This window comes from Hyperolius riggenbachi, chromosome 12 (assembly GCF_040937935.1).
Source record: "Hyperolius riggenbachi isolate aHypRig1 chromosome 12, aHypRig1.pri, whole genome shotgun sequence".
Lineage (NCBI taxonomy): Eukaryota > Metazoa > Chordata > Amphibia > Anura > Hyperoliidae > Hyperolius > Hyperolius riggenbachi.
The window spans coordinates 209,910,123-209,935,419 of NC_090657.1; the positions used below are offsets into that span (position 1 = coordinate 209,910,123).

The 25,297-nt window shown below is 46.0% G+C and overlaps 2 protein-coding genes across 5 annotated transcripts in view; one reads left to right on the forward strand and one right to left on the reverse strand.

The window, feature by feature from the left end:
• Window positions 1-25,297, reverse strand: part of LOC137542188 (arylsulfatase G-like) — a 211,213-nt gene that overhangs the window by 50,861 nt on the left and 135,055 nt on the right. For all 4 annotated transcript variants that reach the window (XM_068263914.1, XM_068263915.1, XM_068263913.1 and 1 more), the window contains one exon: window positions 243-351. In XM_068263914.1, coding sequence (XP_068120015.1) covers window positions 243-351 — 109 coding nt within the window. The remainder of the gene's footprint in view (window positions 1-242; window positions 352-25,297) is intronic.
• LOC137542187 (monocarboxylate transporter 7-like) overlaps window positions 1,507-25,297 on the forward strand; it is an 80,981-nt gene continuing 57,190 nt past the window's right edge. The window contains exon 1 of the mRNA XM_068263911.1: window positions 1,507-1,582. The gene's annotated coding sequence lies outside the window, so the exon portion shown is untranslated. The remainder of the gene's footprint in view (window positions 1,583-25,297) is intronic.

A 25,297-nucleotide genomic window follows, 5' to 3' on the forward strand; every position in this document is an offset into this window, starting at 1 on the left:
GTGGGCCCCTGAGTGAGTTTCAGCATGTGCAGTATGGAGCTGTCCATCTTTGGGAGCCCCCGGGGATACAAGTATGCCCGAAGGCGGTGCACCATCACTGGGGGACAGCGCTGGAATATAACAGGATCCAGAGCCTTCCCTCTCCATAGGCAAGTGTCTGACCCAGGGGGCCCCCAGTGTAGCTGCACCCTCTGCATTCCCTGTGGCTATGTCACTGGATGTGTCCCCCATGCAGAACTCACCTCAGTAATGCCAAACTTGTGCTATTTGCAGCAACCACCCCTGGCCAGTACACAATGGTGGCCACGCGATGCCCACCTTCCCATGTTGTCTGCTTTGCAGCGCTGCCACCTACAAAAAGGAAGAAAGGTTCTTGCATAAGTGACAGAGAGCTGAAGACACACCCCCATAAGGCCCCATTCACATTGCAGGTGTTGCCGTCCGTGTTTCAGCAACGCGTGCGGGAGGCAGAAACGCGCAACATCAGAAGTGCATAGAGTGCACTGTCTGCTGTTCACACTGCATGCGTTCCGGACCAGTGCTGTCCGCAAACGCATGCTGCACGCATTTTTTAACAAAACGCGTGGCTGACCCATTCAGTATAGTGAATGGGATCAGCCACGCAACGCAGATGGCGGGCATTCGTAAACGTTGTGTTCCGATCGCACGGCCATCCGCGTTTGATAATGTGAACGTGGCCTTACAAAATGTCTCATGCCTTTTATACACATAACTGAACATTTATACAATGTTGCGTGCACATTGCACAACTGTATGGGTTTGCCTGCACATGCAGGATTTATTTATGAAGTTTACTGTTTATAACCGACACCCCAAAACATTGAAAGCACTGAGCCACTTTCATTTAGATTTCATTTTGGAGAACCCATTGATCCTCCCCTTCCGATTCCTCTCTCTGCGATGTATTGAATCACACTAGTCACAAAGTTCAGCTACATCCAACACTTTTGATCGCGTACAATTCTGTGCATATATTATTCATCATTGATAATTCATACCTGTCAAGTCATTTGAACATACACCCTGAAGAAGCGACGTGGATCCTAGCGAAACGTGTTTTTACATGTTTTTTGTTATCTGCAATAAAAAACCTTATACTTACCTAGTGATATGCCAGAGGTCCTTTCTGAACTACACTTCTGATGGTATCCCACACCTGAGATCCTGGAGCAAACGTGATTCCTACCATTTAAAAGTGCTTCTGCTGATTTATGCCATACGTTATCAACCACCATGCAAGGTGATCGACTCTATAACATTGAGCACAAACTTTACGCACAGGGAGCACCTCTTCCCGTTTCTATCTGTGTTTTTTATCCTGTCACTGAGATGGTATTTGGATTCTGAACCGTGTGAGCAGAAACTCCCCTCGGTTGAGGGGGATCTTTGCAATGGGCTAATCAGTTATGAAAGGTTAATGATTGATGGCTGACAGGTGATTAATTAATCAGCTACCATCGGTTTCCAAATCTGATTAGCCTCATACAAAGTTCTGGTTATGCCCAGAGGAATTCCTCTTCCTGCACCAAAGTCAGAATTCCCTCATCTCTGCTCAGGACAGGTTTGAGAATGACGTTTTTCATGTTAAATGTAATGTATCATGTGTTACGTCATGTGATCTTCTATATGTTTTATGCAGAGTACCATGTGCTGCATCTTATAGTAGTTTATATGTGCAGGGTGTCTGGTGCTCAGTCATACTAGGTTTCTCCGTTGTATATGAGATGTATAATGTGCTCTGTCACATGCAGGGGCGTAGCAATAGGGGGTGCAGAGGTAGCGACCGCATCGGGGCCCTTGGGCCAGAGGGGCCCCGAAGGGCCCTCCCTCAACTGCAGTATTAGCTCTCTATTGGTTCTGTGCTCATAATAATCACTTATATAGATGCTTTGAATAGTGGTAATCATTAACAAACTGCTTCCCATCCCCTTCTTGCACCTCTGACACTGTGGTTGTCCTTGGCAGGTTTTGGTGCCCCGTATCAATTGTTATGTATGGAGTGCTTGGGGGGCCCCATTGTAAAACTTGCATCGGGGCCCACAGCTCCATAGCTACGCCACTGGTCACATGCGTCACTCAGGTGCATAATGTAGAAATGGGTTGGCATCACTCTGGTCAGATTTAAAGTGGACCTGAACTTTTGCATAGGGCAGAAGAAAAACATTGAGAAATGCACCTTGTATGTATTTAGAGAGTTTAGGGTTTGTTTCCATATAGCGAAGGGACATTAGACAGGGCATAGACTGCACTGGCTGCTGTTTCCATACATGCGCTGCGATTCACCACTGAATATCAGCACATGGTTGCCTGCATTTCGGGGTGATTGCGCACATGATCCCATTCAGTATAATGAGTGGCATCACAAGCTCCGCCCCCAGGAGTGACGCGCAACGCAGAGCCGCGTAGCTCTGCGTTGCAATGGCAACGAGCCCTTAGCCTGTCTAATTCTGCCTCATCGGTGTCTAATCACAAGTGTACTTTGATCTCTCCCCTGTGTCAGCTGACGCGACTGCCACTGCAGATAAGCTTGAAAGCACAGGATGTAAACAATATGTTTGTCTACTTCATGCTTTCATGGAAGCAAACTGCTGATTTATTGCAGGATTTGTATCAGCTCTAACAAAGAAATGTTTTTCGTTAAAGGTTATTATGCTGTTGTTTATCTGTATGCGCAGAGAGGAAGTTCTAAGTTCAGGTCTGCTTTAAGCTCTTTTATTGCATATGGATAAAGGCAGCAATGACAGACGCTGTTTTGGGCTATAGAGCCCTTTTTACATTTGCATATGCCATAAAACAATGGGGTAGGGGTCGTGGTACACAGACAATCCCGTTTTGTGTTGCTATGTCACATGCATCAGATACATCATGGGGTTGATTCACTAAACCGTGCAATGACAAATACCATGCCTTATCAAAGATAACATGCCTTATCAACATTTACATGTCTTATCAGAGTAGCATAGCGAGCGCTACAAACTTATGCCTGCTAATTGGCAATGGCACTCGTCCTGCCCTGAGCCCCTGCGGGTTTGTAGCGCTCACTATACTACTCTGATAAGGCATGTTATCTTTGATAGGGCGTGCTATCTCTGATAAGGCGTGCTATTTGTCATAGCATGGTTTAGTGAATCAACCCCCATTCGTGCAATATTGTCCTATTTTACCTGCTCTGTTTCGGTGGCGTTTCATGCGGTATGCTATATATGCTGTATTACATATTACGTGGGGTAGAACACATTCTGTACATGAGATCTCTTACACGCTATGTGGAATGTAACACGTGCTGCAGTGTTTTTCATCTAAGTCCTTTTCGCATCAAAAATGCTATTTTCGATTTCGTGAAAATATTCACGAAAAATATATTATTGTATTTTGGCAATATAATCAAAGAAAACGTAAATTTCTTCCTGATATGAAAATTATCCAAAAGCGCATAAATTGTTTATTTTAGTGCAACAAATGGGCAAAAAAAAAAAAATTATTGCAAAATGATTATCGATGGCATTTTCGCTCAAAAATAGAATTTGACATTATGTTCGCAAAAATGAATGCGAAAAGAATATCAGCATTTTTGTTCATTACTAACATGTGACATGCTGCATCACATGGGGCCATATGCAATTAACTTTTTCACCTGAGTTTTCTCGTAGCTGATATTTTCACACCTTGACATAAAATGCCCTTTAACCTCCCTGGCGGTTTAAATCCCTGCGGCCGAGTGGCGGTGTTTTTTTTTTTTCACCTAATTTTTTTTTTTTTTATCATGTAGCTAGCCTAGCGCTGGCTACATGATTCCCCCCTCCCTCCCTTCCGATCGCCGCCGGCGATCAAACCCATCAGGAAATCCTGTTCTGAACAGGATTTCCTGTAGGGCTTCCCCTGTCGCTATGTCGACGAACAGAATTACATCATCAACATCGTGACGTCAGGGGGAGTCCCGATCCACCTCATAGCGCCTGGCGGTGATTGGCCAGGCCCCCTCATTTTGGTATGCCTTGTGTGCTGAAATTACAATAAATCTTCTAATTGTATGGATTGGAAGCCTCGCCTGTCCTCTACCTTCTACAATGATTGATCTATTGCGAGAGCGCATCCAGAGGTGTATTCAGCTAGGTGGCTGCCGGCTGCTGTGTCTAGTGCCGACCCCATCCCTCTACACACATAACTCTCCAAATTTTCAGGGTATAGAGGGGACCCCCCAAACTACCTCTGTGCCAAATTGCAACCCCCGAGCCCCGCTGGTTCACAAGATAGGTTTAATTAAACTATCTCTGGCACCAGCTGGATTCGGGGCTGCAATTTGGCACAGAGATAGTTCGAGGGTTCCCCTGTATACCCTGAAAATGAAAGGAGTGTAGTAAGTGTGGCTACAGAGATATTTTGGGGGAATTATATTAAAGTTCCCATTTAGCATGCATGTTACTCAGTGAGGAAGTGCAGCTTCCAGGCAGCACGAATAGACATTACACCGTTCATCTGCAAGTTGCTGCTTCCATGCTGTCAGTGAACTAAAGTAGAAAGCATCCTCCACATCCCATTAGTCTGCATGCATGCCACTAGAGGTCTCTCTCTGTGTATCAGCCTTTCCACTGCACCTCTAAAGGGCTCCAGGGGAAACCTCTATAAATGTGCCCAGCTTCTGGATCTCTTGTATTGTTTACTTTCTGATGTCCCGCCTGGCAGTATATCGGTACCAATGGGGTGAGTGGTAGGGCAGGGTCGCTCCCCCTATTGGCTGGCTCCTTTGTCTGTCCATTTTACCAATTGGCTGTTGGTTAGTTATTGACAGCTCCAAGCTCAAGGTAAAATACCTTCTCACTTGTTTTACCGAATGCTCTAATCTTGGTGAATTGACATTTATTGAGGAATTACTGCACAAGTCTGTAATTTACCTCACTAGTCAGTAATTTTACCTTTCCAACATCCTTAGTGAATTGACATTTAACCAGATGTTTGGTAAAATCAGCTCGTTTTCTGCAATACCGAATGTGGTAATTCTTAGTTAATTAAACAGAGGGTATGAGGAGAGGTCGGCACTACAGCTGGGTCTACGTAGAATGTGCGGGACCAGCAGGGTCACAGCATGCCTGGTCTGTGGTCTTGATCAGCGTGCTCAGACAGGAATATTCAGTAACTGGATGTGAGGTACAAAGAAAATGAAGTCGGCACTGCTGAAAGCTGTATATTTATTCCACAGGTAGAGTAACTTTACATCACGTGCAGATAAAAAGAGGTACACATACCATATATTGAAGGCTGTGAGCTGGTGGTGGGTGCTGGGTGCAGGTGTAGCCTTACGGCCGTTACGTACCTCTTTATCTGCACGTGATGTAAAGTTACTCTACCTGTGGAATAAATATACAGCTTTCAGCAGTGCCGACTTCATTTTCCTTGTACCTCACATTTAGTTAATTAAACCCATATGTAGTATGCTGTGCCTAGTCTTATAACCTCTTTCTTGATATATGGTGTAATTGTGTTTTCATATGATCTTCGACTACACGTTATGAAGTGTACTATACGCACTCTTATGATTTTCTATGTGGGAATAAGTTGTGTTTTGTCTTCTGAACTAGTACATGCTATAAGGTGCAGCTATGTCATACATTGAAGATCTTAGAATTGGGACTGTTGATCGGAATGGGCTGACTATCCCATGTGCAGGGCCGGTTTAAGCAACAATGGGGCCCCAGGGCAAAATAAACCTGGGGGGCCCCCCCAACATATACCCCGGAACAAAAATCGACATTAGGGGACCTTTTTTGCAGCTGGTATAGTCAGGGTGTGAAGCCCCAATCGGTCGGAGCTCCACATTCTGGCTATCCCAGCCTGCATGGGGGACAAGGGGTTAAAAAGTTTCAGGAGATGGACCCCACATACATTTTTTTTTTAAATTCCCACACTCTAAACATAAAAACAAAATTGGGAAAATAGGAAAAAATGCCAGAGATCTTCATACAGCCATATTGCGGCTGTATCGTGATCCCTGGCCAAAGTGCTGCGGCTGCGTATAGACCCCCTGGAAACCCCGTCAGGAAATGTATTGCGCTTTCGTTTGATGCATGTAAAATTACACTACCGTTAGGTTTGCTACTAAAAGTGACATTTACCGCATTTAAAAGTATACTTTTTTCCTTCTAAACTTTAAAATCGATTTTCTCAAAAACTTAAAGGTCTTTTTGAAAAATTGTTTTTTCCTCTTATTCCTAATGATCTCTGTCACAGGAGCCCTTGTGGCTGACCGCACTTAGCCTTCTAAACGGTGCCAGCGCACAGATCGTGCGAACTCTGGTCGCAGTCAATGCGCAGGAACCGTTAAGAATTAGCCGCAGACAACTCAGAAGGGAGCCTGTGAGACACGGGTAATTACAACGTCACCTACTGGTTCAGAGTAAACTGCCACCACCGCGGTTACTATGGGACCGTGGGGCCCACTAACTGACTGACTAATCCTGCGAATAAAACGGTTAAACACACGATATTCTGTCTAGCCAACAACAAACAAACAGTAGCGTATCTTCAGAGACCCGGGATCATTTCTGTGTGTGCTGATAAGCAGGGTAGCGAAACAGTGAATGACTTGGGAAAAGTCGTTTATTCACGCAATATAAATAATTAATATATACAGACAATTATGAAAATCAACAATTATTAAAACAGTAATAGCCAGTATGAAAAATAAAAGAAGGGAGAAAAATACTTAGTTCCTGGAAAGATGTCCTTATTGTGGGAAGAATCATAAAGTCCTTGGTTTCAAAGTCCAGAGTTCAGACCAGGTGGATGCCAGCATATCCTCAAGCTGGCATCTGATGAGTGCAAGATGGTTCAGTGTGGAGGACAAAAGCCCGCCTGCTGGCTCTGTGCTTTTGATGAAGCTGGTTTGGGGGTGTGGCAATGCCGGCCCCCTCTGAACTACCAGCAAATGACAGTTCATTCCCTCTCAGAGATTTTAGAGCTAAACTTATGAATTGCTGTAACTCCTGAACCATACACGTTACATTTAGGGGGGTAACAGCTTCATACTTGGAGGAAAATACAGATTAATATGATACCTGACATGGCTAGTGCATCAGATCAGGGTCCTGAGTAGATTCATACCTGGGTGGTAGGGGCCCCGGGCCCCTCTCGACTGGTATCAAGAGATCCAGCATGACCCTACGGATCCAATGATACCGCTCTCATAACCACCCTATTTATTGTATTCTGTAAATGGGCAAAAGATTATATTGTACATTCATTTCTTCCTGCTAAGGCCGGAGTCAGCCTGACTGGAGTCCAGCTGTGTCTGCTTCTTGTCTATGAAAGGCCCTGTTGGCTCCTTCAATTAACATCTGAATGTGAAATCTGCTTAGACAACTTTGAGTTTACACCTCTGGCTTGATCAGCAGTCACAGGGCCAGTCTTCCTGCCAGCTGCTTGTCACCTTATACCTGATGGATGGGCCATCAGCACAGCTTGAAGCCAGGGACTCTCTAGTGCAGATTAGGCTCAGGCTCATTAGCATATCAAAAGAGCCAACCAGCATTTGGAATGGTGCTCTCTTTGCTAAGAAAAGGACTTTAGCCGTCCCTACACACTCAACCCAGATTGTACCGTTTTGAAGCGCAATCGATGCAGGAATCGAGTGCGATCGTTCTTTTCTTCACGGGCGGTTCCAGGACGCGCCTGCGTCCCCGCAATCGTCCGTGACAGCCCTCCCCCTTGTCCGTGGCTTAGCCACTCATCCGCAAGATGTGTGGCGGCGCCGCTAACCTGGCTGACGGGCCTCGAGTTGCCGGTACGGCGGGAAAACCTATTGGAGCCTGTGGCTCGGTTCCCCTGGACCGGTCGCGGTCTGCTACCCTCAGGGTTGACCCAACATGGACCGTTCTGGACAGGGCGTTTGCGCCACTGCAGTCGGACGTGGTGTCTGCCGGGACTGCGGACAACGGGCAGTGGGTTGGTTAGGTCAACAGCCAGCCCACGCAGGGTTCCCCTGCTGAGTGGCTGTGGACCTAAGGGAACCCCGCGGGAATCCCTGGACCTTCCCAGCTCCTGACAGACGGCACATGCCCTGCAGTAGTTGGCTACATCCCTGTTCATCCGGGGCCAATAAAACTGTTTCCGAATACCGGCGAGTGTCTTGCGGACACCCGAGTGCCCGGTCAGAGGATTACCATGTGCGGATTTCAGCACATGTCCCCTAAACGCACTCGGGACCACAAGCCACTTGGTATCCGCGTGGGATCTACCTGTAGGGGGCTGTACAGACTCACTGTACAGTCTCCCACCTTCCCAGTACACCTTGAAAGCGGCCCCGTCTGCGAGGGGCTCAGCGGCTTGCTGCCTGAGCACCTCCAGGCTTGGGTCACTTTGTAGTGCGGCTGAGAATATGGCGCTGTCAGTTTCAGCCAACTGGCTCATGTCACACGAGGCCAGCGGCTGAAAGGTCTCATCCCTGTGGTCAGAGGAGGGGGAGGAGGCCGGAACCCCCTCCACCTGTCCTGAGCTCGGGTTCTGAGCAGTGCAGCTGCGCGGTACTGCTAGCACCGGTACACTGTCAGAATGGCACAGACGGACATTACTCAAATCATCATTGCATGCAGTAATGACATTGACAGGTATAGACATTTTTTCATTACAGACAGGTTGTACAGTAAACTCAGGTACAGTTACAGCATCATCACAACAGACAGTCTGTACATCAAACTCAGGTGCCTTTGAAGCAGGCACTATTGAACCTGGTACCCTTGAACTGGGCACATTCAACCCACCTCCCCCTGGTGCTCCCCCAAGTGTATAAAGTACCTGGTGGTGGGTGGAGAGTCCGTCTCCTTCCGTGAGCGACAAGGCGGTCGTGGCAGGTTCATAGTAGGACACAAGCTTGCCCAAATCAGTCCCCAGCAACACAGGGACTGGGAGATCCTTCATAACCCCAACAACCCTTTCGTGGACCCCTCCCACTCCCCAATCCAGCTTCACTCTTGCGTGGGCTATGTGGAAAAGGGTGCCCTCTACTCCAGTAAGGGCAAGGGATCGGCTGGAGCTGATGCTCTCCTTTGGCACAAGATGTGAGTGAACTAACGTGATGTCAGCTCCGGTGTCTCGAAATCCGGTGACAACTTTGCCGTTCACTCTAACAAGTTGCTGCTGGTCGGTTCGGTCGCGGATTTCCTTTCCGCGTGCAAACAGGACAAAATCTGACGATCCAGGCTGTGGTTCGCTGGCGGGTTGCCTCTGCTGTGGGTGAGGTACAGGTGATGCAGATGATCCAGGTGCTGGTGGTGTCTGTCTCCGCTCCGGACAGTCGAATTTCATGTGTCCGGGCTGGCGGCAGTAGTGACAGGTGACCTCTCCAGGCGCTGCAGGCCTGGGTGCAGCAGCTGCGCTGGGTGGCCTCTGTGGCGGACGGCTCACAGGGGCAGGAGAGTCTGCCAGAGTATTGGGCTGACCTCCTCTCCAGCTGGATGGGACAGTTCTGCGGGTATCAGCCACCCGGGTAGTTGCAAAAGTCTCAGCAAGGTCTGCAGCGATAGTGGCTGAAGCCGGCCTGCGTTCTAACACAAACTGTCGTACATCAGCAGGGCAAATGTTCAGAAATTGTTCCAGGACTATCAAGTCCTCCAGGACGCCATAAGACCCTTTGGTGAGGCCGAGTGTCCACTGGCGGAGTGTGGTGAGCAAGCTGCTGACCACATCTCGGTACGAATCAGAAGACTTTTTCTGCCAGGCCCTGAACTTTTTGCGATAGGCTTCTGGCGTCAGCTGGTACTTAGTAATGATAGCGTCTTTTATAGCATCATAATCATTATCCTTTTCCGCAGGCAATTCTGCGAAAGCATCAAGCGCTTTGTAGCGCAGCAAAGGTGTCAGATGTCTGGCCCACTGGTCTTGGGACAGACGATACTGACGGCATGCTTTTTCAAAAGACCGCAAAAACAAGTCAATGTCAGTGTCTTTTTCAATATTAGCAAATTTAAATTTTGCACTTACGGGTGCTGCAGCTCCTTCGGCAGGGAGGCTGGGCGGTGAACTCCGGCTGGCCTGTTGAACCTTTGCCATGTTGAGCTCATGCTGTTGTCTCTCCCGCGCCTCTGCGGCATCCCTCTCCGCGTGGCGTTCAGCAGCAGCAGCTTTGCGTTCTGCAGATTGGCGCTCCCGTTCCTCTCGTGCTTCCATGTACTGCATGTACTTGTCCAGGTCAGTCTCCATCAGCTTTTGTAATGCCTGCTGCATTACCGGGTCAGCACCCATGGACAGTCCAGTACTGGCCAGTTCCGGGCGAGTAATGTCAGAAACTCTGGGATTGGGGTCCATACTGACAGTCTCTGGCGTAACTGTTGCAACAGGGCCCGCAGGATGCTCAACCTCTGTACGCCTAAGATCTTCAGCCTCTGGTTCCCCTTGATTGTCAGATGGGCTGGTATCCACCTCAGCGGACACTCCCGGCTCCCGCAGTTGCTGGGCATCCCATCTGGACAAGTCTGCTATCAGGTCCCGTTTTGTCTTGCGGAGGATGCCAATGCCCCTCTCTTCGCAAAGATTTTCCAGGTCTGCTAGGCACATGTTCTGGTAGTTCCCGGACATTTCCATGCCAAATAAAATAAAACTTTGGGGAAGGGGTACTGGCTACACAGTCTCTCTGTATATATAAAAAATATATTGCCTTCCAGCTACACCAACGAATTAGTTCGTTTCTCGATAGCGCTAGCGCTATCGCAGATACTTTCAGCACAACACAGATCCAACCGCTGCCTAACACTGTCACAGGAGCCCTTGTGGCTGACCGCACTTAGCCTTCTAAACGGTGCCAGCGCACAGATCGTGCGAACTCTGGTCGCAGTCAATGCGCAGGAACCGTTAAGAATTAGCCGCAGACAACTCAGAAGGGAGCCTGTGAGACACGGGTAATTACAACGTCACCTACTGGTTCAGAGTAAACTGCCACCACCGCGGTTACTATGGGACCGTGGGGCCCACTAACTGACTGACTAATCCTGCGAATAAAACGGTTAAACACACGATATTCTGTCTAGCCAACAACAAACAAACAGTAGCGTATCTTCAGAGACCCGGGATCATTTCTGTGTGTGCTGATAAGCAGGGTAGCGAAACAGTGAATGACTTGGGAAAAGTCGTTTATTCACGCAATATAAATAATTAATATATACAGACAATTATGAAAATCAACAATTATTAAAACAGTAATAGCCAGTATGAAAAATAAAAGAAGGGAGAAAAATACTTAGTTCCTGGAAAGATGTCCTTATTGTGGGAAGAATCATAAAGTCCTTGGTTTCAAAGTCCAGAGTTCAGAGTTCAGACCAGGTGGATGCCAGCATATCCTCAAGCTGGCATCTGATGAGTGCAAGATGGTTCAGTGTGGAGGACAAAAGCCCGCCTGCTGGCTCTGTGCTTTTGATGAAGCTGGTTTGGGGGTGTGGCAATGCCGGCCCCCTCTGAACTACCAGCAAATGACAGTTCATTCCCTCTCAGAGATTTTAGAGCTAAACTTATGAATTGCTGTAACTCCTGAACCATACACGTTACATTTAGGGGGGTAACAGCTTCATACTTGGAGGAAAATACAGATTAATATGATACCTGACATGGCTAGTGCATCAGATCAGGGTCCTGAGTAGATTCATACCTGGGTGGTAGGGGCCCCGGGCCCCTCTCGACTGGTATCAAGAGATCCAGCATGACCCTACGGATCCAATGATACCGCTCTCATAACCACCCTATTTATTGTATTCTGTAAATGGGCAAAAGATTATATTGTACATTCATTTCTTCCTGCTAAGGCCGGAGTCAGCCTGACTGGAGTCCAGCTGTGTCTGCTTCTTGTCTATGAAAGGCCCTGTTGGCTCCTTCAATTAACATCTGAATGTGAAATCTGCTTAGACAACTTTGAGTTTACACCTCTGGCTTGATCAGCAGTCACAGGGCCAGTCTTCCTGCCAGCTGCTTGTCACCTTATACCTGATGGATGGGCCATCAGCACAGCTTGAAGCCAGGGACTCTCCAGTGCAGATTAGGCTCAGGCTCATTAGCATATCAAAAGAGCCAACCAGCATTTGGAATGGTGCTCTCTTTGCTAAGAAAAGGACTTTAGCTGTCCCTACACACTCAACCCAGATTGTACCGTTTTGAAGCGCAATCGATGCAGGAATCGAGTGCGATCGTTCTTTTCTTCACGGGCGGTTCCAGGACGCGCCTGCGTCCCCGCAATCGTCCGTGACAATCTCCTTAACATATCCTGCAAATTTAGGGTTTCTAGCATTTAAGGTGGATTTGCTATTAACCATTAAAGTCGGCAGGTTTTTAAATGTGTATTTTTTTTTCCCTTTGAAACTTTAAAATCGATTTTCTCAAACTATAAGGCCGATTTGAAAAAATGTTTTCCCTCTTGTAGCCACTGGGGGCCCCTACAAGCTCTGGGGCCCTGGGGCAGCTGCCTCCTTTGCCTTAATGGTAGCGCCGGCCCTGCCCATGTGTAGTGTTAAAGGACAACCGAGATGACATGTGACATGAGATAGACGTGAATGTGCAGTGCCAAGCACACAAATAACTAGGCTGTGTTCCTTTTTTCTCTCTATCTGCCTGAAAGAGTTAAACATCATTGTATGCAAGTCACAGTTTCTATCCGGGTCGGACTATAGCATAAACCTCACTGATAAGTAATAACAGCCATAAAATACTTTCCTGTCAGTAAATGGCTTCTGAGAGCAGAAAAGAGATAAAATTGTCAACAATTCATAGATTTGAGCTCTAGCATACTTCAATGAAGGTGTCATTGAGCAGATACAATGACAAAACTAGATTTAAATATAAAATAAAGCTGGGGGATATCTCAAAGTAATTTTTAGGAGAAGGAGGATAGATACAATTGTTTTTCTCATCAATTTAATTTCACCTTGAATGTACTTTAAAGTGTACCAGAGCTGAAAAAATAAAACGATTTTATACATACCTGCAGCTTCCTCCAGCCCCATCCGCTCGGATCACCCCAACGCCGACCTCCGATGTCCGCAGCTACGAGAACCGGGTCCCGTCACTTCCGTCAGTCGGAGCCAGTCTAAGCGTAAGAGAAGTGCGCTGTTTGCGTATCTCTCCAGCAGCCGCTGGAGAGATATGTAGAGGGCGCACTTCTCCTGCGTAGCTGGCCGCGACTGACGGAAGTGATGGGTCCCGAAATTGCGGGCAGCGGAGGACGGTGGCGTGGGAGCGATCCAGGCGGATAGGGCTGGAGGAAGCCCCAGGTATGTATAAAATCTTTTTATTCCGCTCGCTCTGAGTCCCTTTAAGGTGGCATCTGGCATGGCCTCATTCTGCATCTTGTATATCTGGAGGAAGCTCGTTTCTGCACAGAGCTGAAAGTCAGGGCACTGCGGCTGAAGCAAACGGAAAGTTTGGTGTCAGGATTAGAATATAAAGGTTAATGGACATTATCGGGGGAGGTTAGTATGAGTTGTTAGGGTTAAGCACTAGGAATGGGTTAACGTTAAGGATGGAGGTTGAATTTTACTGGTGATAGCGGACAAAAAATTCTTGAATCTATTACAACTATACCGGATCTTTTCATGCTTTGCAGAAACTCAGCTCAGCGTTGTACACAGGACACACCTGACCCCAAACCGGCTGTTTAAAATCTTTATTTTATTAGATTCAAAGTGCCCTCAATCTCTTGGATATCACAGAGACTCCCTCTATAGGCCATGGAGATGCCCTAAACGTCATAGATACTGAAAGCATGTTGTAGACCTGCTAGGTAAGATATTTTATTAGCAAAAGAACAAAATTTTACAACTGTCTCCTTTGCACATACAAAATAAACCACTTTAATATTGCCATAGCAGGGTAATACAACACTACTTAAAAAGCAGTATAGCGCGAGTGAGAAAGATAGGGCAAGTGAGAAAGATAGGGACTCACTTCTAAAAGGGGCACAGGGAAAGATGAAACTAGATAGTTCGGGCAATGATCCGATTAGATTTGTCACTAACTACGGACCGCATTGGCGGAATCTTCAACAATGTCTGCAAAAACACTGGCATGTGTTAATGCTTGATGAAGAGATTAAAAAGAAAGTTGGGAATCGCCCATACCTAACAGCAAGGAAAACTAAAAACCTAAAGGATTTACTAGTACGATCTGAATTTTCATCACCAACGAATGAAACATGGCTTGGTCAAATACCAGAAAGGCTGGGAATGCTCCCATGTTATAACTATGTCAACTGCAAATATGTAGAAAGAACGAGGACATTTTGCAACTATAATCATCAGAGAACATATGATATTCGTTATAACATAAACTGTAACAGTGAGCGAGTGATTTATTGCATCACGTGTCCATGCGGACTTTACTATATCGGAAAAACCAAACGCAGACTGAGCAAACGCATTGGTGAGCATGTAACTAATATACGGGAAAGAGACTATGATAGTCCTTTAGGGAAGAATTTCGCAGAATTTCATGAAGGTACACCTGATAAATTAAGATTCAAGGGAATTATAAAACAAGAGCCACCTTTTCGTGGTGGGGACATCAGGGCCGGCCCGCCCATGAGGCGGGGTGAAACTTTTGCCTCAGGCGGCACTTCTGGGGGGGCGGCAACAGGAAGCTACGCCGCAGGAAGTGACGTCAGTGGAGCGCACGCTGGCCTGGAACGAGGAAGAGGTGAGTAATCCCTGCCTGTTGCCTCTTACACATAGCTGCAGCCACAGCAAGGAACTTTTTAAAGCTGGAGGGGAGCGGAGGACGGGGGACCCAGGCGAGGGAGGGGGGGGTCCGACCCCCCTCCCCGCCGCTAGGCCCAATACCCCCTTCTTGCCCGCTATCCCCTCCAGCTCGGGCGGCCCCCCACACCCACGGCTTGGGGGAGGGGGGGGGCGATTTCTTTGAAAATTGCCTCAGGCGGCAAAAAGTCTAGGGCCGGGCCTGGGGGACATTGAGAAAGAACTGTATAAAGTCGAGCAAAAATGGATATATACACTGGGTACAAGGATCCCACATGGTCTAAACACTGATTTGAACCTGTCATATTTCCTATAGAAGTGCATAGCCAACATGGAATTCAGGGAATTGTTGTGTATGCAAAAGTCTGAATACTTGTGTCTAAGAATTACTTTCTTCCATATTCTTGTATGCTCAATAGATACATCCTTCAAGATGCGAGCTAAAAGATGATCCAATCGCTGTTGCTGCCCTTTAAGAAGCTCGGCATTACGACAGGTACATATAGGAAGTAATGACGCTGGCCTACAAGCCAATCCATGCCTTGAGAAAGCCCCTAGGCGGGGCGAAACGTCGGTAGGCGTGGCTCAATGGATGCGCAGCTCTATACCGCCGTTACACAGGACTACAGAGCGTCGGGCTGGAGACTCAAGACGCTATAGTGGCAGCCATGCTGGAGGTAGAGTTGAGCCGAAATTTTCGTAATTTCGCATTACTATAATTACGCATGCGAAATTTGCGATTACGATGCGAAATTACGGTAGCGTAATTGCCATTAAAATCGTAATTGAAAATACCGTAAGCGTAATTTTCAATGCGTAATTTCGCGTTTCGTTCATACCGTAATTTCACATTAAACCGTAACGCTCCCGTATAAAAAAGCCGCCGACTTTAAGGGTTAATAGCAAAGCCCCCTTAAATGCTAAGAGCCTCAAATTTAGAGAATATATTAAGGAGATCAAAAAGAATAAGAGGAAAACATTTTTTTTCAAAAAGACCTTATAGTTTTTCAGAAAATCGATGTTAAAGTTTCAAAGGAAAAATGTATACATTTAAAAACCCACCGACTTTAACGGTTAATAGCAAAGCCTGCTTAAAGTTTAGGAACATCAAATTCCCAGGGTATATTAAGGGGATCAGTGGGAATAAGAGGAAACAATTTTTTTTCAAAAAGACCTTATAGTTTTTGAGAAAATAGATTTTTAAGTTTCAAGGGCGAAAATGTCTTTCAAATGCGGAAAATGTCAGGTTTTTTTGCACAGGTAACAATAGTTTATTATTTTCATAGATTCCCCCAAGTGGGAAGAGTTTTACTTACTTCGTTCTGAGTGTGGGAAATATTAAAAAAAAAACGACGTGGGGTCCCCCCTCCCAGACCTCTTTAACCCCTTGTCCCCCATGCAGGCTGGGATAGCCAGAATGCTCCGCACCGGCCGCGTGGGGCTCCGCACCCTGACTATACCAGCCCGCATGGTCCATGGATTGGGGGGTCTCGGAAGGGGAGGGGCAGCCAAGCTTTCCCCTCCCCCTCCGAGCCCTTGTCCAATCCAAGGACAAGGGGCTCCTCTCCACCTCCGATGGGCGGTGGAGGTGGAGGCCGCGATTTCCTGGGGGGGGGGGGGTTCATGGTGGCATCTGGGAGTCCCCTTTAAAAAGGGGTCCCCCAGATGCCCACCCCCCTCCCAGGAGAAATGAGTATAGAGGTACTTGTACCCCTTACCCATTTCCTTTAAGAGTTAAAAGTAAATAAACACACAAACACATAGAAAAAGTATTTTAATTGAACAAAAAACATAACCACGAAAAAAGTCCTTTAATATTCTTAATTAACCATTAATACTTACCTGTCCCTTTAAATAAATGATCCCTCGCAATAGCCTCGGAAATGTTCTATCAGTTACAATGTAACAAAGTTATTACAATGTAACAACTTTGTTACATTGTAACTACGACGCACCCGACGTCACTCGCCGCTCAGCCGCCGCATACACTTACGCGTCCTTGCAGGACGCTAAGTCCCCGCCGGCCCCCGCTGTCCACCCCGCCCACATCTGTCACCCACATGTGGGTGACATGTGGGTGACATGTGGGAGAGGCGGGGAAGGCAGCGGGAGCCGGTGGGGACTTAGCGTCCTGCACGGACCCGACAGAGCTCTGAGCTATATAGCTCAGAGCTCTCTAAGCATCTTTGTATTTGGGCTCCAAGGAGCCCCATTGGTCCTTAGCAGACCAATGGGGTTCCTTTAAATCAGAAGGAACCCCATTGGTCTGCTAAGGACCAATGGGGCTCCTTGGAGCCCAAATACAAAGATGCTTAGAGAGCTCTGAGCTATATAGCTCAGAGCTCTGTCGGGTCCGTACAGGACGCGTATGCGGCGGCTGAGCGGCGAGTGACGTCGGGTGCGGCGTAGTTACAATGTAACAAAGTTGTTACATTGTAATAACTTTGTTACATTGTAACTGATAGAACATTTCCGAGGCTATTGCGAGGGATCATTTATTTAAAGGGACAGGTAAGTATTAATGGTTAATTAAGAATATTAAAGGACTTTTTTCGTGGTTATGTTTTTTGTTCGATTAAAATATTTTTTCTATGTGTTTGTGTGTTTATTTACTTGTAACTCTTAACCACTTGAGGACTCAGCCTTTACCCCCCCTTAAGGACCAGCGCTGTTTTTTCCATTCAGACCACTGCAGCTTTAACGGTTTATTGCTCGCTCATACAACCTACCACCTAAATGAATTTTGGCTCCTTTTCTTCTCACTAATACAGCTTTCTTTTGATGCTATTTGATTGCTGCTGCGAGTTTTACTTTTTATTATATTCATCAAAAAAGACATGAATTTTGGCAAAAAAATGATTTTTTTAACTTTCTGTGCTGACATTTTTCAAATAAAGTAAAATTTCTGTATACATGCAGCGCGAAAAATGTGGACAAACATGTTTTTGATGAAAAAAAACCCATTCAGTGTATATTTATTGGTTTGGGTAAAAGTTATAGCGTTTACAAACTATGGTGCAAAAAGTGAATTTTCCCATTTTTAAGCATCTCTGACTTTCCTGACTACCTGTCATGTTTCATGAGGTGCTAAAATTCCAGGATAGTATAAATACCCCACAAATAACCCCATTTTGGAAAGAAGACATCCCAAAGTATTCACTGAGAGGCATAGTGAGTTCATAGAAGATTTTATTTTTTGTCACAAGTTAGCGGAAAATGACAGTTTGTCACAAAAAAAAAAAAAAAAAAAGGTTTCCATTTCTGCTAACTTGTAACAAAAAAAAATGAAATCTGCCATGGACTCAACATGCCCCTCAATGAATACCTTGAAGTGTCTATTTTTCAAAATGGGGTCATTTATGGGGTGTGTTTACTGTCCTGGCATTTTGGGGGGTGCGGAATTGTAAGCACCCCTGTAAAGCCTAAAAGTAGTCATTGCACTGTGGGCCTCTTAGCGCAGTTTGGCTGCAAAAAAGTGTCACACATATGGTATCGCTATACTCGAGAGAAGTAGTACAATGTGTTTTGGGGTGTATTTTTACACATACCCATGCTGGGTGGGAGAAATATCTCTGCAAATGACAATTTTTTTATTTTTTTACACACAATTGTCCATTTACAGAGTTATTTCTCCCACTCAGCATGGGTATGTATAAAAATACACCCCAAAACACATTGTACTACTTCTCCTGAGTACGGCGATACCACATGTGTGGCACTTTTTTGCACCCTAACTGCGCTAAGGGGCCCAAAGTCCAATGAGTACCTTTAGGATTTCACAGGTCATTTTGAGACATTTGGTTTCAAGACTACTCCTCACGGTTTAGGGCCCCTAAAATGCCAGGGCAGTATAGGAACCCCACAAATGACCCCATTTTACAAAGAAGACACCCCAAGGTACTCAATTAGGAGTATGGTGAGTTCATAGAAGATTTTACTTTTTGTCACAAGTTAGCGGAAAATGATTGTTATTGGTTTTTTTTTACCAAGTGTCATTTTCCGCTAACTTGTGACAAAAAATAAAATCTTCTATGAACTCACCATACTCCTAACGGAATACCTTGGGATGTCCTCTTTGTAAAATGGGGTCATTTGTGGGGTTCCTATACTGCTCTGGCATTTTAGGGGCCCTAAACCGTGAGGAGTAGTCTTGAAACCAAATGTTTCAAAATGACCTGTGAAATGGTAAAGGTACTCATTGGACTCTGGGCCCCTTAGCGCAGTTAGGGTGCAAAAAAGTGCCACACATGTGGTATCGCCGTACTCGGGAGAAGTAGTACAATGTGTTTTGGGGTGTATTTTTACACATACCCATATTGGGTGGGAGAAATCTCTCTGTAAATGACATTTTTTTGATTTCTTTACACACAATTGTCAATTTACAGAGATATTTCTCCCACCCAATATGGGTATGTGTAAAAATACACCCCAAAACACATAATACTACTTCTCCTGAGTACGGCGGTACCACATGTGTGGCACTTTTTTGCATCCTAACTGCGCTAAGGGGCCCAGAGTCCAATGAGTACCGTTAGCATTTCACAGGTCATTTTGAGAAATTTGGTTTCAAGACTACTCCTCACGGTTTAGGGCCCCTAAAATGCCAGGGCAGTATAGGAACCCCACAAATGACCCCATTTTAGAAAGAAGACACCCCAAGGTACTCAATTAGGAGTATGGTGAGTTCATAGAAGATTTTACTTTTTGTCACAAGTTAGCGGAAAATGATTGTTATTGGTTTTTTTTACCAAGTGTCATTTTCCGCTAACTTGTGACAAAAAATAAAATCTTCTATGAACTCACCATACTCCTAACGGAATACCTTGGGATGTCCTCTTTGTAAAATGGGGTCATTTGTGGGGTTCCTATACTGCTCTGGCATTTTAGGGGCCCTAAACCGTGAGGAGTAGTCTTGAAACCAAATGTTTCAAAATGACCTGTGAAATGCTAAAGGTACTCATTGGACTCTGGGCCCCTTAGCGCAGTTAGGGTGCAAAAAAGGGCCACACATGTGGTATCGCCGTACTCGGGAGAAGTAGTACAATGTGTTTTGGGGTGTATTTTTACACATACCCATATTGGGTGGGAGAAATACCTCTGTAAATGACAATTTTTTGATTTCTTTACACACAATTGTCAATTTACAGAGATATTTCTCCCACCCAATATGGGTATGTGTAAAAATACACCCCAAAACACATAATACTACTTCTCCTGAGTACGGCGGTACCACATGTGTGGCACTTTTTTGCATCCTAACTGCGCTAAGGGGCCCAGAGTCCAATGAGTACCGTTAGCATTTCACAGGTCATTTTGAGAAGTTTGGTTTCAAGACTACTCCTCACGGTTTAGGGCCCCTAAAATGCCAGGACAGTATAGGAACCCCACAAATGACCCCATTTTACAAAGAGGACATCCTAAGGTATTCCGTTAGGAGTATGGTGAGTTCATAGAAGATTTTTTTTTTGTCACAAGTTAGTGGAAAATGACACTTGGTAAACAAAACCCAATAAAAATCATTTTCCGCTAACTTGTGACAAAAAGCTAAATCTTCTATGAACTCACCATACTCCTAATTGAGTACCTTGGGGTGTCTTCTTTCTAAAATGGGGTCATTTGTGGGGTTCCTATACTGCTCTGGCATTTTAGGGGCCCTAAACCGTGAGGAGTAGTCTTGAAACCAAATGTTTCAAAATGACCTGTGAAATGCTAAAGGTACTCATTGGACTCTGGGCCCCTTAGCGCAGTTAGGGTGCAAAAAAGGGCCACACATGTGGTATCGCCGTACTCGGGAGAAGTAGTACAATGTGTTTTGGGGTGTATTTTTACACATACCCATATTGGGTGGGAGAAATATCTCTGTAAATGACAATTTTTTGATTTCTTTACACACAATTGTCCATTTACAGAGATATTTCTCCCACCCAATATGGGTATGTGTAAAAATACACCCCAAAACACATTGTACTACTTCTCCCGAGTACAGCGATACCACATATGTGGCACTTTTTTGCACCCTAACTGCGCTAAGGGGCCCAGAGTCCAATGAGTACCGTTACCATTTCACAGGTCATTTTGAGAAATTTGGTTTCAAGACTACTCCTCACGGTTTAGGGCCCCTAAAATGCCAGAGCAGTATAGGAACCCCACAAATGACCCCATTTTACAAAGAGGACATCCCAAGGTATTCCGTTAGGAGTATGGTGAGTTCATAGAAGATTTTATTTTTTGTCACAAGTTAGCGGAAAATGACACTTGGTAAAAAAACCCATTAACAATCATTTTCCGCTAACTTGTGACAAAAAGTAAAATCTTCTATGAACTCACCATACTCCTAATTGAGTACCTTGGGGTGTCTTCTTTCTAAAATGGGGTCATTTGTGGGGTTCCTATACTGCTCTGGCATTTTAGGGGCCCTAAACCGTGAGGAGTAGTCTTGAAACCAAATTTCTCAAAATGACCTGTGAAATGCTAACGGTACTCATTGGACTCTGGGCCCCTTAGCGCAGTTAGGGTGCAAAAAAGGGCCACACATGTGGTATTGCCGTACTCGGGAGAAGTAGTACAATGTGTTTTGGGGTGTATTTTTACACATACCCATATTGGGTGGGAGAAATATCTCTGTAAATGGACAAATGTGTGTAAAAAAAATCAAAAAATTGTCATTTACAGAGTGATTTCTTCTACCCATCATGGGTATGTGTAAAAATACACCCTAAAACACATTGGTCTACTTCTCCCGGGTACGGCGATAGCACGTGTGGCACTTTTTTGCAGCCTAACTGCGCTAAGGGGCCCAACGTGCAATGACTACCTTTGGGCTTTACAGGGGTGCTCACAATTTAGCCCCCCCCCCCACATGACAGGACAGTTAACAAACCCCACAAATGACCCCATTTTAAAAATAAGACACCACAAAGTATTCCATGAGGGGCATGGTGAGTTTATAAAAAAAATTCTTTTTTGTCACAAGTTAGCAGAAAAGGATACTTTGTGAAAAAAAACAAAAAACAACAATTTATGCTAACTTGTGACAAAAAACAAAATCTTCTATGAACTCACCATGCACCTCACGGAATACTTTGGGGTGTCCTCTTTCCAAAATGGGGTCATTTGTGGGGTCTGTCCTGGCATTTTAGGGCCTCTGCAATCATTACATGTATGGCCAGTATTTCTGCTATACTCCTTATATTGGGCATACAGGTAGTGCATTCTGGGCTGAAAGGAAAAATGAACAGCAAACATCCCTTCATTCGCATCGATCAATGTGGATGAACAAATATCTGCCAAAAAATGTGAAACAAAAAGAAAAGAAAGAGAGACATAGGAGCTGCCACCCCAAAAATCCAAACCCACCAGCTCGTATGCCCAGGCAATCCTGATTTATTCATCCACATTGATCGATGTGAATGGAGAAATCATTGCTTGAGTTCTTTTTTGATACAAAGTGCTTGCCAAAGCATATGAATCCCCAACACCACACCTTGGCCCATATGCCTCGGCAAACGTATCTTTTTTACTGTGGAGGAGAAATCTCGTCCTACAGCGCTGCATGCACCGATTTTGTGTAACCTGACAGAAGCGCAATGCTTCTGTCAGGATGCACCATCAGTGCTGCAGCTGATTGGTCGGTCGGTCGGTCGGTCGGTCTGGATAGAAAAAAGAGAGAAGAAAAACGAAAAAAACAAAACAAAAAGGAGGGGAAGGCGTCCGCCTGGACATAGGAGCTGCCACCCCAAAAATCCAAACCCACCAGCTCGTATGCCCAGGCAATCCTGATTTATTCATCCACATTGATCGATGTGAATGGAGAAATCATTGCTTGAGTTCTTTTTTGATACAAAGTGCTTGCCAAAGCATATGAATCCCCAACACCACACCTTGGCCCATATGCCTCGGCAAACGTATCTTTTTTACTGTGGAGGAGAAATCTCGTCCTACAGCGCTGCATGCACCGATTTTGTGTAACCTGACAGAAGCGCAATGCTTCTGTCAGGATGCATCATCAGTGCTGCAGCTGATTGGTCGGTTGGAAAAAAAGAGAGAAGAAGAAAAAAAAAAAAAAAAAAAAAAAAAAAAAGCAAGCAAGCAGCAAAGCACTTCAATAACATTAACTTTTTAAACTTTATTAAATATGTTCAAACCAAACAATAACATTGGTAACCAAATATTAACTTTTTTGCTTACCTGTTTTTTTTTGTTTTTGTTTTTTTTTACCTGCGAGCTGAGGATAAACTTCTCCTCCCCCATGGGTCAATGTGCAAAGTGCAAATCGCACAGATATGTGGCGAAGTACATTATGCATTCTGTCCCAAGTGAAAGGAGAGGTTTCTGGCAGGCCAGTGTATTTGGATCTCTCAAAACCTGATGTTTGGGTTCACACTGCATACTGGCCTATCCGGTCGGTCGAGCCCGCCGCACCGTCTCGCCCAAAATAGATCTTCAGGGAATACCACAAGAGTAGCATTCGGCCTAGTAATTAACTGCGTCGCCGTAGACTAACATGACTTCCGGGCCGACCCAAATTGCCGCAGAAGCCACGCAGTAACGTAGGCATGCACTAGCGTTAAGTCAAGCACTTCCGGCGTAGGGGGGGACCGCAAAGTGTGACTTTTGCTAGGCAATTTGCCCTAACGCATCGCGCCAGTGTGAAATAGCACTGAGAGACCCTTGTGTGCCTACTGCTGTGTCTGTAGTTCCCTAGGTTCTAAAAGTGTGCCTTCTCATGGTACCTCTCATAACACTCCCCTAGGCATAGGCCAGGCTGGTCAGGACAGCGGGGACAGTAAACGGGGGTGTCATGCCTTATTCCAGCCTTGCTGCAGACACGACATCTTTTTCTGGGGTTGCGTTGAGTTGGGGTACTGGGAATCGGGTAGGCGTAATGCCTTCCATGCAGCCGGCTAGTTGCATTTGGGGGTTGGGCTCTGTCACCTTCTGGATAGAGGAGTGCCGAAACAATGTCTTCCTGGAATTGAAGGAAAGATCCAGTTCTCCCAGCCTTACTGTAGAGAACAAAGCTGTTGTACATCGCCAATTGAATTAAATACACAGACACTTTCTTATACCAGCGTCTGGTTTTCCGGGAAATTAAATAGGGCCCTAACATCTGGTCATTGAAGTCCACCCCTCCCATGTTGGCATTATAGCTGTGGACGGCGAGGGGCTTTTCAATGACCTCTGTTGCCCGTGTAATTTGTACTGTCGTGTCTGTGTGAATGGTAGACAGAAGGTAAACGTCCCTCTTGTCCTTCCATTTCACCGAGAGCAAGTCATCGGTACACAAGGCGGCCCTCTCCCCCCGTTGAAGTCTGGTGTTAACGAGCTGTTGGGGGAAGCCCCGGCGACTAGGCCGCACGGTGCCACAGCATCGGATTCCTTCTAACTTTAAGTGCTGAAAGAGGGCCACACTTGTGTAAAAGTTGTCCACATAAAGATGGTACCCCTTCTGGAACAAGGGTGACACCAAGTCCCACACAATCTTTCCACTGCTCCCCAGGTAGTCAGGACATCCGACCGGCTCCAATTTTGAGTCTTTTCCCTCATAGACCCTAAAACGAGATGTATAGCCTGTGGCCCTATCACAGAGCTTATACAGTTTCACCCCATACCGGGCGCGCTTGCTTGGGATGTACTGTTTGATGCCAAGGCGCCCGGTAAAATGTACGAGGGACTCATCTACACAGATGTTCTGTTCAGGGGTATAAGCATCTGCAAATGTGGATGACAGGTGGTCTATGAGGGGCCGAATTTTGTGGAGCCGGTCATAAGCTGGGTGGTCTCTTTCATGACAGGTGTCGTTGTCATTGAAATGCAGGAAGCGCAGGATGATCTCAAATCGCGTCCTGGACATGGCAGCAGAGAACACGGGCATGTTATGTATTTGGCGTGTAGACCAATAAGAGCGCAATACATTTTTTTTAGTAATACCCATGTTGAGGAGAAGGCCCAAAAAAATTTTAAGTTCGGAAACTTGGAGTGGTTTCCACCGAAAAGGCTGGGCGTGGCAGCTTTTCGGATGGGCGGTTATAAATTGTGTGGCATATAGGTTGGTCTCAGCCACAATTAAGTCAAGGAGATCCTGGGTGAGGAACAGTTCAAAAAAGTCTAGGGCCGATCCTAGTTCAACTGTCTCCACCTGGACTCCAGACTGGGCGGTGAAAGGGGGCAGTATGGGTGCGGCGGGATCAGGGGAATGCCAATCAGGGTTTGCCAGCACCTCTGGAAAACCAATGGGAGTACGGGCCCGTCTACTTGGTGGCTGCGGATCGGATCTTAATTCACGTACCACCGAACCAGTTTCTACTTCCAGGATGGTGTCCGCCACTTCATCAGGGTCTTCTGCGGAAGTACTGGTGTTGATAGGCCCAGGAGATGCTGCGCTGCTGGTGCATGCCTCACCAAGAAAAATCAGATCAGCGCCACTCTGCTGCCCTTGAGACTGATCTTCCGCCACCTGCAGTCCAGTGACATGGGGTGTGGTACGCCTGGCTCTAGCCGGGACCTCAACCTCGTCATCGGAACTATCGGTCTGAGAGCCACTGCTGTCTACAGGA